Genomic DNA, 12,515 nt, shown 5'->3' with positions numbered 1-12,515 from the left:
ATGCAGAGGGAGGCTTGGATCAGGTTGGTTAAACCTGTGTACAGGTAGGAGCTCATCTTAGGCTCAAAATGCAGCTGAGGTCAGAAGTCACAAATTAACTGAATAGAGCCTGTGCAATTCTTATTTATTTATTTATATTCAGTAAAGCTGACCTCATGGGCTTCTACAAAAAATCAACTTTGATTTTTAGAAAAAAAAAAAAATTGGCTAGAGGGTCCCCAAAAGAACTTTGAAACTTTAGAGGGTCCCCAGATGATTTAATATCTGAAACACCTTTGGCTTACCTAGCAGGTTGATGCCTTCCTTTCTCTTCCAGGTTTGCCCTTTGATTTGGTGCAGCAAAACACTTTGGAGGAGAACATGGCAGTTGACTGCTGTGAAATGTAGTAGGCAAATTAGCAAATGTTCTGTTTTTTCAAGTTCAGTAATGCCCAGCTCAGGTACTTGTAAATCACAATAGCTGCAAAATAAAATAAATTTAATTTAAAAAAAAAAAAAAAAAAAAAGAAAAAGAAAAAAGAAATCACCACACTACTATCTCTAATCATTAATTCGGGGCTCTTCAGAGGGGTATCAGAAACTTTATGCTACAACTCACAGGGCTTTTCTCTTGCTGTGGTTCTCTTGAAATCAAACCAGCTGTAAAATATTGCCTACCTTAGGCTTAAAATAGCTGAAACCACCAAGTTTCCTGTGGTTTTACATAAAACCATGCACTTTGTGATGAGTGCCTACTGTTGTAAAACAAGAGTACGGGGCATAGCGGGCACCCCAAAGGCTGTAGTTGTCACCCCAGCAAAAGGCAAGTGCTGATGAGAGCTCAGAAGGACCTGAGGCAGGCACAGAGTAAATTGGATTTGTTTCTGTTCTCAGCTGCATGGCTAGTTCCTGTGACTTTGTGAGTGGATTCACAGCATTTCAAGTTTTATTGAGCTGAAACTCCCAGAAGCTGAGCAGCTAAACAGAAATTGCCACTGGGGAAAAAAAATACCTAGCTCTCATCCATGTGAAAATAAGTTTAGAAGTACAGAACGGGTACCCACAATGACCATGTACCACCAAAAAGGCTAATCCATTTTTTCCCTTGATTTTATGATTTTAGGATATGCACGTGTTTGGCATATGCATGCATGGCAGGGCAGCTGTCACAAAACTATTCAGTGGTACCTCCTATGTGCAGTAAATAAAATGCAAAAGACTATTCCTTCTGCCCCTCACCAAACTAGTTAGCATCAAAGTCAGCATCTCCAAAATTTAGCATCTGATACATATTAAAAATACTTACTTCTATGGAGACGCTGTATTCTGGAACTTCCAGTGGACTCACATTTGTGACAAATTCCAGTTGTCTTTTGATTTAACAATGCTAAATGCTGGTTGATATTCTCTCCTGTCAGTTAAAACCCAACAGTCTCCAGCAATGAAGAGAGGTATTCCAAGTCTCTTGTCCTATGTCAAACTGCATTTATATACAGGTTAACTACAGGAAGCATTTCCAGATTCAGCTGAAAACAAAGGACAGGCTTCTCTCACCTGTCTGGCTGACGTTCTTAAGATTTCTGGAAGAAAAACACAGATTTGAAAGCAGCTTATTTCCAGGTCTCCCCATCAGGTCATTTGCAAAATAAAGCCCAATCGCTGCCTTCCACAGAAATCCTGAAGCAGATGAGGGGCCCTGGAATGTTAGAGAGAGCTAATGACCCCTTCTGCTGGAAGTAGAGGAGCTGGTGCTTGATAAAGCTCTTACTGGCTTATTTTGATTATTCTGGTTATCTAAATCTATATATACACATCATACCCATAGCAAGCAACCTCACTTTACCTGGTCACGTTTCCTTTTCAGAAGATCATGCCACAGTTCATTTCAATCTTCTGCAGATTTTTCCATGTCTATAAAGCGGACCCTCCTTGTAACCTTCAGAAACACAGAAGCTGTGGAAATGCAAGACCCTGTGCTCTACGCTCATTCTGCCCTGTCAGGAAGCCACTGAGTCAATAAACCTGGATCTGAAATACTCTCTTCTTTACTGCCTTGGTTCAGACAGCCTTGTACACAGCATTGGTTTTGTGAACGCATTGCCACTGCCGTGCCCAGTGAATACCATGTTGACTGAGGTCAGACTTATCACGGATACAGTCCTGAGTAAGGACTACATTCCTTTCATCATTGTAAACCCTGACCTGAATGTGGTTTTGGATATCCAGCCCGATTATCAAATACTTTTGGGGTTGCGCTCCCATTAAGAACGCAATGCAAACGGAAGGGAGATTGAGACAAGAATTATTTAAATGAAATAGTCATACTTGTATGAGGATATATGGGTGAACTTTGTTCTGCCTGTAACACCACTGGAAGGTTCATGAGATTGCAGCGACTCTAGCCTGACATACTACTGTATGGCAGACAACTCTTCACTTTTTCTCAGTTGGAAGTATCTTCTACTGCATGATTAAAATAACATTAAAAAAAGGTCTCATCTCACTAGACAAAATGCCTTTTTAATGGGACTATACTAGGTATCTTTCCTTACCAGTGTGGGAACTTCAGAAATTATGACACCTTGATAACAAAGAACATGTTTGCCAGTGCTTGGTGGTTCATTGCTGACTGAAGCTGTGTGTAACTACAGATGATGCCACAGCACAGAGGGGAATGTTTCTATCCCAGAGGCAGGGAGCCTCAATCCAAAGCAAGGTGTCTGCCCAGCAAATGGCAGTGGACACATAACAATATTAATCTTCCCTGAACACTTTCCTCTGTGATAAAGAATCTAGCTCTGAAACCTCTCCATGAAAAATTATTATAGGTAAGACCAAGTCGCTGTGTTAATCCAAATGAGAAAAAATAAAATACATTTGAAAAAGGTTTCTCATTGTGTATCAGTTTATTTGTATAGATGAATGCCCCTGAATGATGCTAAACATGTTGGTGAGACAGCATGAAGTCAAATGATGTCATTCAGTCCCAATTTTCTTCAGAAAATCAGTTTTGTATTATTACATTCTGTGCATATAATCTTAGCTGAAATCATGCAGGTATGATTCGCGTGGTGAGTAAAGGATGACAAAAAGCAGCAAAATCAGGGGCAGAAAAGTGCACACTGCCTTTTTTAAAAGCATTTTTTCTTATTTTTGTAGTCCTGGAAAATCTTTTTGAGAATGAAAAAGATCACAATAGCAAAACAGAACAGGTAATGGTTTTGGAAAAAGTAGAAGGCCAGATCCTTTACTGTATAAATAACATGAATAAAGACGAAACAGTACAGGAACAAGGCATACTGGTTTGGGGGCCGGAGTAGATCTTGCAGTCCTTGGCTAAACTGTGGAAAAAGGAGAAGATATACATTACGCTACTTGACTCTATTTCACTCACACCCAGTCCATGTGCTTCCTTAAGCAGACCTGACCCACTGGCACACTTAGTTCATAAAAAGTGACTGTGAGATTAGGCGTGTGAACTGAGACCAAATCAGCTATTCTGTTAAATAATAGGTGTCACATTCGCACCCATAACCTTAACACCAGCTAGGTTTTCTCTAAAGATTAGTGATCTTGTATTTACTGCAAGAAAGAATCTGCAAATATGTGGAGTAGTTCATGTGAAGTAAGTGCACACCCATGGTAAAACTTCTGTGTATCCATCTCTGTATCTGTGGAACAAACTGTACCCTGTGCTTTTTTACTTTACTTGTACTTTCAGGTCTTAATAAAATAATAAAATAAATATAAAATAAAAATAAGAAAATAAAATAATAAAATAATTCATTAGTTAATTTCTTTAGCCCAGATGCATGTCATTTAGCTAAATACATGGCCTGACCCCCATATGTATTTCTCTTAATTGTCACTGCAGTTTCTTCAGCTATGCTTAAGTGAGATCCTATCTAGAAATATGGATTACTATATCAAAAAATATATACATATGTATATGGAAAATTTTAGGGCTTTTATGGAGTTCAGCAGAGTGCCATTCTTGTGCATGACCTGAGCTGTTTCTATGTACAACAACAAAAGTGCTACAAATACGTGCAAGAGAAGACAAACTTGCAAGTACCTCAAAACACTGATGATTTAAGTTAGATGCTGTTTATTCTGTAAATCAGTCCAATGACAAATTGCTCCAAATCAGAGAAGAGTCAGATTAACAGACAGCAAATGTGATCAGGAAAAGCCGAGACAAAGATTTGTAGCTGTCCCAAATCGTAGCTATTGACAAATAGTGTTCTCTTTTGGTCTGGACTGCCATTAGCAACAGACTAATTTGAATGTATGAAAACTTCATCTATTTTTGTAAAAAAAGGTTTGCAAAACTGATTGTCTGTAAAATTTGTATCATATGATTCTTTCACCCACTCATTTATTTATGCATTTGCATGTGCATATGATTTTGCATATAAATACACCCTTACGTAATATATATGTAATATGAGTATATAAATATAAATATATATTCTTTGCATATGCATATTATGTATGCATGTCTGAATAATCTAACTGTAACCCAGGAAATTGATCCCACTGTAGAAGCAGGAAACCAATCAATGTAGAGTTCAGATCGAGCCCTCTATCTTTTGGGGGAAAAAATAAGAAAAAAAAAAAAGTGTTCTTGGATCCTTACCTCATAAACTTAATTTGAGAATTACCTGCTCTTTACTGTATTTTATAGCAGTGAACTTTACTACAGTTCACATTCTAGGGAGTAGAACAACTCCACGCTCCCTTAGTACATGTACAAGCTTTAAGGAACATCTACTCAATCTAACTTTAAAAGTCACAGTACTACACAACACACAAAAGAATAAAACCTTACAAATTGCTTAGCAAAGAATGTGAATGTTTCAATCTCTATTGCGTTCAATCCTTTCTCCTTTTCCTACTTACTGATCTTTTCACTGCCTGTTGATGAATCTGCTCCATTCTCTCCTCATGAAGCCTTTGCTTTTCATTGTCCTCATGTTCATACTTCAGTTTAGCCAGCACAAAATCCCACCTCATCTTCTCAAGCTCAATATCAGCAGCTGTGACCTGCCTGCAGCAGAGCTCTTCCAGGTCCTCTGCATTGGTGGATCCTTCTGACTGCAAAGCACTGGTTCTTCCCTTCACATCCACATGTGCCGTATGGCACTTAGCATCCATGCTCTCACTTGCATTGTCTGAGATGAAAGATAATGTTGGCATGTCTACGACGTCTCCCTGTTAGAAATTGGAGAGAGGGATGATAAATTCTTACTCAAGCTGATAAATGCAAATGGAATAGGTTCATCTAAATTTACTTGAACATTTATTCAAGTGATTATTCACACATTTGCACGGTGACTCACCAATTCTCTTATATCCATCATCTCCTTTTGAAAAGTTTGTTCTTAGAGTTGGAAAAGAAATCTCACAAAAAGAAATCTTGAATGTTGTCTATCAAAATATGAAATATCTATCATATAAAAATTGTCTGATCCAAAAATTTAAAGAAAATTAAATATTTATTTATTAAATATTTAATTAGGGCCTGTGTGACCTGAATGAAATGCTACAGCTCTTTTGATCAAATGCAAGGATCTCATATTTCATGAATTTAATATAATCTATGAAAATGTGAGCTACTAATGTTCTTTAACTCTGAGAAGTAACTAAAATGTCTTGTCCTTCACTTTTCCTTTACAGACTCAGTTTCCTGGCTGATCTGCATCTTCCATGACGCATTACACCTAGAAGAACTGTATTTTCCACTTACCATCTTTTCTTGCTTCTGCTTCCTGTTATCATTATTCTGGGCTTCCCGTAATTTAAGATGAATACCTTTCTGATTTTCCTCTAGCGCATCCATAGTTGTTTGTAATGAATAGCCTGATCCCTCCAAATTGCTAAGTTCTTGCAAATTGCCTTGTATTTCCTTTGTCTTTAGCAGAGACCCTGGCTGAACATGGGAGACACCCCGTGACATTAAAGCGTCTTTCTCCAGGGATGTTCTGGAACAGAATGGGGGTATGTATGTGGTGACAATGAAGCAGGTGACTGGTGTGTAACAAAAGGAGTGGCTGTAAGCTAAATGTAGGCACATACACTTATGGCATGCTGGGCCATATACTGAAATGGCAAGGGGTTTAAGTCTCATTGAAATCCCATCATTTTCCTTGCCTAAATATGAAACAAACAAACAACAGCAACAACAACAAAAACACAACACATACACACACATACAAACACACTGTATGCAGATCTGCAGGTAGATCTTCTGAAGATCTTGTTTGTAGGCTTATTAAGACAAGAACTTGTCAGTAAATCCCTTTATAGTAACCAGTGGAGCTGGCTAGAGGCCCCCAGGAAGTGAGCCTGAATATATCACACTTCTTTAAAATGTGACATAATCAATAGATCTCTGCAGCTTAAAGAAGGATGGCTTTTCTTTCATGGAAATAAAACTTGACTGAATATCTACCCTAGACTGGGGAGTTTCTTACTGCCTCCTGCATGGGTGGATCACAGCTTGTAGGGTAGTCATTAGATAGAAGTCAATACCATCCTTTTAACCAGCCGGAGCTAGGTAAATGATTCAGCATGTGAACCCCTGATTCAGCCTCTGATTTCCAGGCTCATGGTATGTGCTACATTGTATGGAAGCGATACAATATATAGATTTCATATCTGATAAAAGATTTAGTCAAGCCAACAAACAAGGCAAACAAATTAATTTGTTTGTTACTGAGTTTGAGGAAGAGGAGCAAAAGAGAAAGAAAGTAAAGTGAGCTAAGTACCATGGGAAGGTGACGTCAAAAGAGAGGGGCAGGTACTAGGCTAACATAAGGTAACAACCACCTCTTCACAGGATTTCCATACAGAAACCTTGAAACCAGCCATCCCAATTCAAAGGCCAGGATGTTGTGGCTGCTGGAGGTCCTGCCCTTGGCTGACTTCATACCTGCCCTGTGACCTGTTGGCAAGGTGACATTCTGTCACATTCCTTGTTCTAATGCCAAGGCAGCATCCAGGTCTTCCAGGGGACTGAGCTTAACTTCTCTGTTACAGACCGTCCTATTTTCTCCACTATAAATACATTTCTTTGTCACAGTGAAGCTTTCTATCAGGATCTGTGGATTCCCAGGACGTCCCTGTGCCAAATCCAACTATCTCCTTCTGGAAAGCAGGTATATTGGATCAGGTGAAACACCACGCTGACATAGATAAACCATTTTGGTGCTCCTGGATAGTTTCTCTTCAAGGTGCTGCATGCAATCTGGTGGATGTATTCACACAGGGATCTCTACACTGTCCTCTATTCCCTACTGTAGATGCACCAGCATTTCAGTTTCCAGTCTATAAATCCTTGACTGGGACTGATCACAAGTTCACAGTGACCCTGTGGTACAGTAGAGGATGTCCTTGTAGTACAGTAATGTTAAGAACCTTGGAGAAAACTTTCTTATTTGCTGTTATTCATGAGAAGGAGGACAAATTTCTTCTACTGCTACTAGCATGTATAAAGCACCTTTCAGAAAAGTATCTGTCAACTGCAGATTATATCCTGTAAATAAACACAGCATCCTCAGTTGTTCTGTATCATATACACCAGTGCAAAGTCAGTATATCTGCTTGGTAGGTGATGTGTGGAGAGCTGCATGACAGATCTGGTTAAGATAAGAAACTGTAATGGAGTTGCTCAGACCACTTCCTGTTGCATCATTTATCAAGTGTTTGGTGAGTTTACAGATGTGTTTTCAAATCCCAAGGCACAGTGAATGCAGAATGACACACAGGGGGCTGGGATCCAGCATTAGTTTTGACTGAAAATATTAGACAACTTTTAATTGCTTTTGCTGTTGCCATTCTTTGCGCTGCAGTTTACGACAGAGACTCCAAAATCCTACTTTCTTTCATTTCCTTTCACAGAGTTGCAAGGACACAGCAGGGCATATATTTAGAAAGAGGGGGATGCCCATGCCTGAGCCAGATGTCTCTCTTCAGGATGTATTTCAGTATCTGAAGGTAACTTCTCAAGAAAGCCTCATGCATCTCATATGGGCATCCACTGTGTTGGAGGCCAAATTTAGAGCAGGATGGGATACGAGCAACAAGGCATCGTGAGCAAGTGCAAAGAACCCAAAATGAAGATATTTGATCTAAGCTGACTAGAACAAAGTTCTGTAACAGACACTGAGAGAAATGAATGAAATTATGGCCATGCTGAGCCCTATAGAGATAACTTCAGGGCAGGAGCTGTGTACAGTTCTGTTCAGAGGCAAATGCTGCTGGGCTGCTTCTTTTGAAGGTGCACCAGGTGTTCACCCATGCTCAGTCAACCTCATTGGCTAGAGAGAGCAGTGGAGGTGAAGTAATGGTGCTTTTTTTTTGGGGGGGGGAGGATTCTTGCTCTAGGAAATTGTCTCTGTGCTGTACAGAGACACCACTGACTGACCAGTTGTGTGGTTGCACGTCCTGCCCCTCACTCTCAACATATCCAGGTAAGATGGCAGAATCAGCTTGTGCTGGCACAAAAGCTTACCCACCCAGCCCCATCGGCCTACAAGCTGTGGGATTTGGATATCCCTGGGTTGCTGTAAGGAATGAACAATTTCAAAAATTAACATGGCAAATGAGATCAATGCACCCAACAGGCCAGAAAACAACAGGAAAGGAAGGAAACTGAGAACACCTCTACAGATCTCTAGTGCAGATGCTGAGTTTAAACATTATTTCTGGGTAGCAGAAGTTGCTGTCTACACACTTTCCCACTTGCTAACTTCATCTGTTTTCTTGCAAGTATATAAAGGGCAATACGAACACCAGTGTACCCTTAGGTAATGCTTTTGTGTCTTGGTGCTCCCATAACTCCCAGGATTTATCAGGGACATAAGAGCAGCTACTAGATCTCTCCTGGCATGCCTCTACAGCTTTTAGCAGCCACACAAGTCACAGAATGACAGTGCCGTGCTTCGCCTCAGTGCTGCCTCTCAGTACTGTCCGTTTTCAGACTGTCTGCTATGTTAACACAAAAAAATACAAGCTCCATGCAACAGGACAGCGTGAGGCCCTTGGAGGGGACATTAGTGACACAGAATGCTGCTGCTGATAGGACAGAGATAGGGTTCAAGTGCATGTAACTGAGGTTTGAGGCTGACTTTTTTGCTTCTGGTTTCTTGCTGGTGTCACGTTTTCTCCATGGGAGTGTGACTGCTGCCTGGGAATCCCATGTTGCCCTTGCTTCCTTTCTTGCTGTGGTTTGTGACTAATTTTTCATTATGAGAAAGATTACTCATTTATTTCCTTTACTGGTCAGTCTTTAGATCCAATAACTTAAATGGAGAGAGAAAAGATGTGCATGGAATTTGATCTAAGCTAAAATATATTTATGAAGAGAATGGAAGAGAGAGGCAGCATGAGCAGAAATCTCAAAAGAAAAAGGAAGAACAGTGGAAACATGGAAAGAGGATGGAAGATATGCACCAGCTGCCATTACCCAAAGGGGCAACAAAGAATATGCCAAGCAGCAAAGCAGCAACATCTCCTGAATGCAACTGGGAAATACAAAAAAAGAACTTCAGCTGACTCCACGGGCAGAGCAGAGATTTGGCCACAGCATGTGGGGACACAGTGGGGGACTTAGAAGAACCAGAGGCCAGGCTTTCCCCAGAAGAAGCCAGGTTTTCTGGATTTGAACCTGAGCTGGTTGCAGAAGCGGAAGAGCTACGAACCACACCAGCCAAAAGCATTGTAGCTTCCCAAAGCAGCATGAACAGGATTTGCTGCAGGATTTTTTTTTTTTTTTTAACAGTTGGCTCTGCCAAACTTTGTCAACACATCTACAGCTCTAGTCACAAAAGAAATGGAGTTCAGAAAAGCAACAGCTTGTAGATAAACACAGGAGAGGCAACAGGTATATGAATAACAAGCTAGCTCTGGCTATAATGATATGTGAAACACAACTTGGTGATGAAAATGGAAGTGTGAGTATTCTTTTTGACAGAAAATTCAGATATCTTTCTTATGAATACAGAGCAATGTAAAAGATTATTCCAAGGATGAATAATCCAGGCAGGTGTGCATGAAAGTATCACTGATAGCTTAAACTTTAGTCCAAAGCCTAAGAGACTTTAAAATATCTTTTTCTGAAGAGATTTTGCCAGAAAAATCACTCCAGATCCTGAAGGCCATACTTTGATGGCTTGAATATTTTGCAGCTCTGTAAGAAGCACTTGAAAATGGCATGTAAATGCAAATGGGACCTATCCAAACAAGTAGTTACTAACAGGGACTTGCATCAAGAAGAGCATTAGGCCATGCAGCTCTCACAAACAAGTTCAGACTTTGTTAGTAGCATGGCCTGACAACACTGGCAGTGTAAGGTACATTTTTCTTAAGGAAAAGAAAAACTAAGGAGATAAATACAAATCTAGTGATGGAATACAGACTGTGCTAACAGCTGCACTGGAAGAGTTTATAAAATAAATGGACCCCAGTTCTGTTCAGTTTTCAACAGGAACAGTTGAAAGCACCTTCAATGTTATTGTAAAGTAAATGGATGCACCAGACCGGGAAGATTCAAAGTGAATGAATGAAATTGTAGCTTTTTTAATACACCACTTCATCATTCTGCCAATGTGCATCCCAGGGGGATAGAAGTAGTAAATCCTGAGAAACACCATCTAAATTTCTAATAGCAAGAAAACATTTTTAATATTAGGTTACCCAGTAAGCAAAAATAAATAAATAAATAAAAAGAGACAGCAAGTTTTTAGACATCCTTTGATTATGATTACCTCTGTTTTTCTGGTAGTGCCTCTGGGTATTACAGAGCTCTCTGTGGTTCCAAGAGACAGAAACAGTGGGGTTAAATGGAAATAAAAAGTGGACCTTAAAAGAACCTAGATAATAGGCATTGGGAAACAACAGATCATTTTATATGATTCTGATTTTACCCTTTATAGTAGCAGAAAAGGAATCCAGTCTTTTCTTGGCTTTATGCCTATATCTCTCTGGTATGAATCATACTGATTGGTTAGAGAATTTTTTCTCCTTTATATGTTTTTATATTTTGGTACTCAGACACTGCAAGTTCCCACATAATAGTTAATACATGGGAATAGTCAATACAGCAGCTAACACACAGACAATCATCCTCACACTGTGATCACACTGGAGGTCTTGTGCAGGCCTTGATACAGTCAATCTCTGTATAGTGGCAACATCAGTAAGACCTCCAAGATGTTAAACATTTAAAAATTACAGACAAATGGTCAAGTTTCTCTTCTTCTGGTAGGACAACACTTAATTCAAGAAAAGACTTCATGTCTCAGCAAACTTAAAATATATGTACCACTGGTCAAAATGATGATAATCTGCATAGCCAAGCATTTCAAAAGCTAAGCTGCTTCCTTTATGTATTTTTTATCAATCCTGATGAACCATTTTTCAATTATCCTAGCTAATTGTGCTTCATTGATCTCTTCAGTGAATTTTGATGACTGCACAGAATACGCATGTTTGAATTTCCTGAAGATAAGCACAGAACACATGGGCTGTACATAATGCATGACAAAGACAAGAATACTTAAGGTGTGCTGAGAGGAAGTGGTCTAATTTTTCTGTCATCCTTTTTCTTTTCTTACCGCTTGCCTAATGAACTCAGAATCTACTCCTGTGTCAGCGCTGGGGTACTTCCTTTTCATGGGCTGATGAATCATGGTCTCCTTTCCTTGTGCACCAAGAAAATAGCTCTTCCTCCAGGGATCAGATTTCATCTAGAATAGATTAACAAAACTCATTTTCTTCCAGAGTCTGCTATTTTCACAGAATCACAGAATTTCTAGGTTGGAAGAGACCTCAAGATCATCGAGTCCAACCTCTAACCTAACACTAACAGTCCCCACTAAACCATATCCCTAAGCTCTACATCTAAACGTCTTTTGAAGACTTCCAGGGATGGTGACTCCACCACCTCCCTGGGCAGCCCGTTCCAGTGCCTAACAACCCTTTCAGTAAAGAAATTCTTCCTAACATCTAACCTAAAACTCCCCTGGCGTAACTTTAGCCCATTCCCCCTCGTCCTGTCACCAGGCACATGGGAGAACAGGCCAACCCCCACCTCGCTACAGCCTCCTTTAATGTACTTATACAGAGCAATAAGGTCACCCCTGAGCCTCCTCTTCTCCAGGCTGAACAAGCCCAGCTCCTTCAGCCGCTCCTCGTGGGACTTGTTCTCCAGGCCCCTCACCAGCTTCGTCGCCCTTCTTTGGACCCGCTCAAGCACCTCGATGTCCTTCTTGTAGTGAGGGGCCCAAAACTGAACACAGCACTCGAGGTGCGGCCTCACCAGAGCCGAGTACAGGGGGACGATCACCTCCCTAGCCCTGCTGGTCACACTGTTTCTGATACAAGCCAGGATGCCGTTGGCCTTCTTGGCCACCTGAGCACACTGCTGGCTCATATTCAGCCGACTGTCCACCATCACTCCCAGGTCCTTCTCTGCCTGGCAGCTCTCCAACCATTCCTCTCCCAGCCTGTAGTTCTGCTTGGGGTTATTGCGC

At 40.4% G+C, this 12,515-nt stretch overlaps 1 protein-coding gene and 1 long non-coding RNA gene across 4 annotated transcripts in view; both read right to left on the bottom strand.

Moving 5' to 3' along the window:
- LOC110352700 (uncharacterized) overlaps positions 1-1,720 on the bottom strand; it is a 39,157-nt gene extending 37,437 nt beyond the window's left edge. Inside the window, exons 1-2 of the long non-coding RNA XR_005264922.2 lie at positions 1,286-1,720; positions 285-460 (exon numbers count right to left, since the gene is read on the bottom strand). This is a non-coding gene — a long non-coding RNA (uncharacterized lncRNA). The remainder of the gene's footprint in view (positions 1-284; positions 461-1,285) is intronic.
- Positions 1,721-2,852: 1,132 nt separating this feature from the next.
- TMEM247 (transmembrane protein 247) lies at positions 2,853-11,734 on the bottom strand. Of its 3 annotated transcripts, none has more exons than XM_021272365.4 (3): positions 11,598-11,734; positions 4,882-5,193; positions 2,853-3,320 (listed from the first exon to the last, which is right to left on the bottom strand). In XM_021272365.4, the coding sequence occupies exons 1-3, from the start codon at positions 11,727-11,729 to the stop codon at positions 3,111-3,113; spliced, it is 654 nt and encodes a 217-aa protein (XP_021128040.1). In that variant the 5' UTR covers positions 11,730-11,734; the 3' UTR covers positions 2,853-3,110. The 3 variants fall into 3 exon arrangements, with proteins under 3 accessions (XP_021128040.1, XP_071891835.1, XP_071891834.1); XM_072035734.1 differs by lacking the exon at positions 11,598-11,734 and adding an exon at positions 6,811-6,912; XM_072035733.1 differs by lacking the exon at positions 11,598-11,734 and adding an exon at positions 5,729-5,975 and having other exon boundaries at positions 2,858-3,320.
- Positions 11,735-12,515: the final 781 nt, after the last annotated feature.

The sequence above is a fragment of the Anas platyrhynchos genome, chromosome 3 (assembly GCF_047663525.1).
Source record: "Anas platyrhynchos isolate ZD024472 breed Pekin duck chromosome 3, IASCAAS_PekinDuck_T2T, whole genome shotgun sequence".
Taxonomy (NCBI): domain Eukaryota; kingdom Metazoa; phylum Chordata; class Aves; order Anseriformes; family Anatidae; genus Anas; species Anas platyrhynchos.
This window is presented reverse-complemented; position numbering and strand designations above follow the sequence as displayed.

Excerpts from the sequence above, each read along its gene's own strand:
- TMEM247 (XM_072035733.1), bottom strand. The coding sequence starts at position 5,938 with ATGTCACGGGGTGTCTCCCATGTTCAGCCAGGGTCTCTGCTAAAGACA. Across the intron at positions 5,194-5,728 it reads AGCAGAAGCAAGAAAAGATG|GGAGACGTCGTAGACATGCC; the intron begins GTAAGTGGAAAA and ends AATTTCTAACAG. Across the intron at positions 3,321-4,881 it reads AACAGGCAGTGAAAAGATCA|TTTAGCCAAGGACTGCAAGA; the intron begins GTAAGTAGGAAA and ends CTTTTTCCACAG.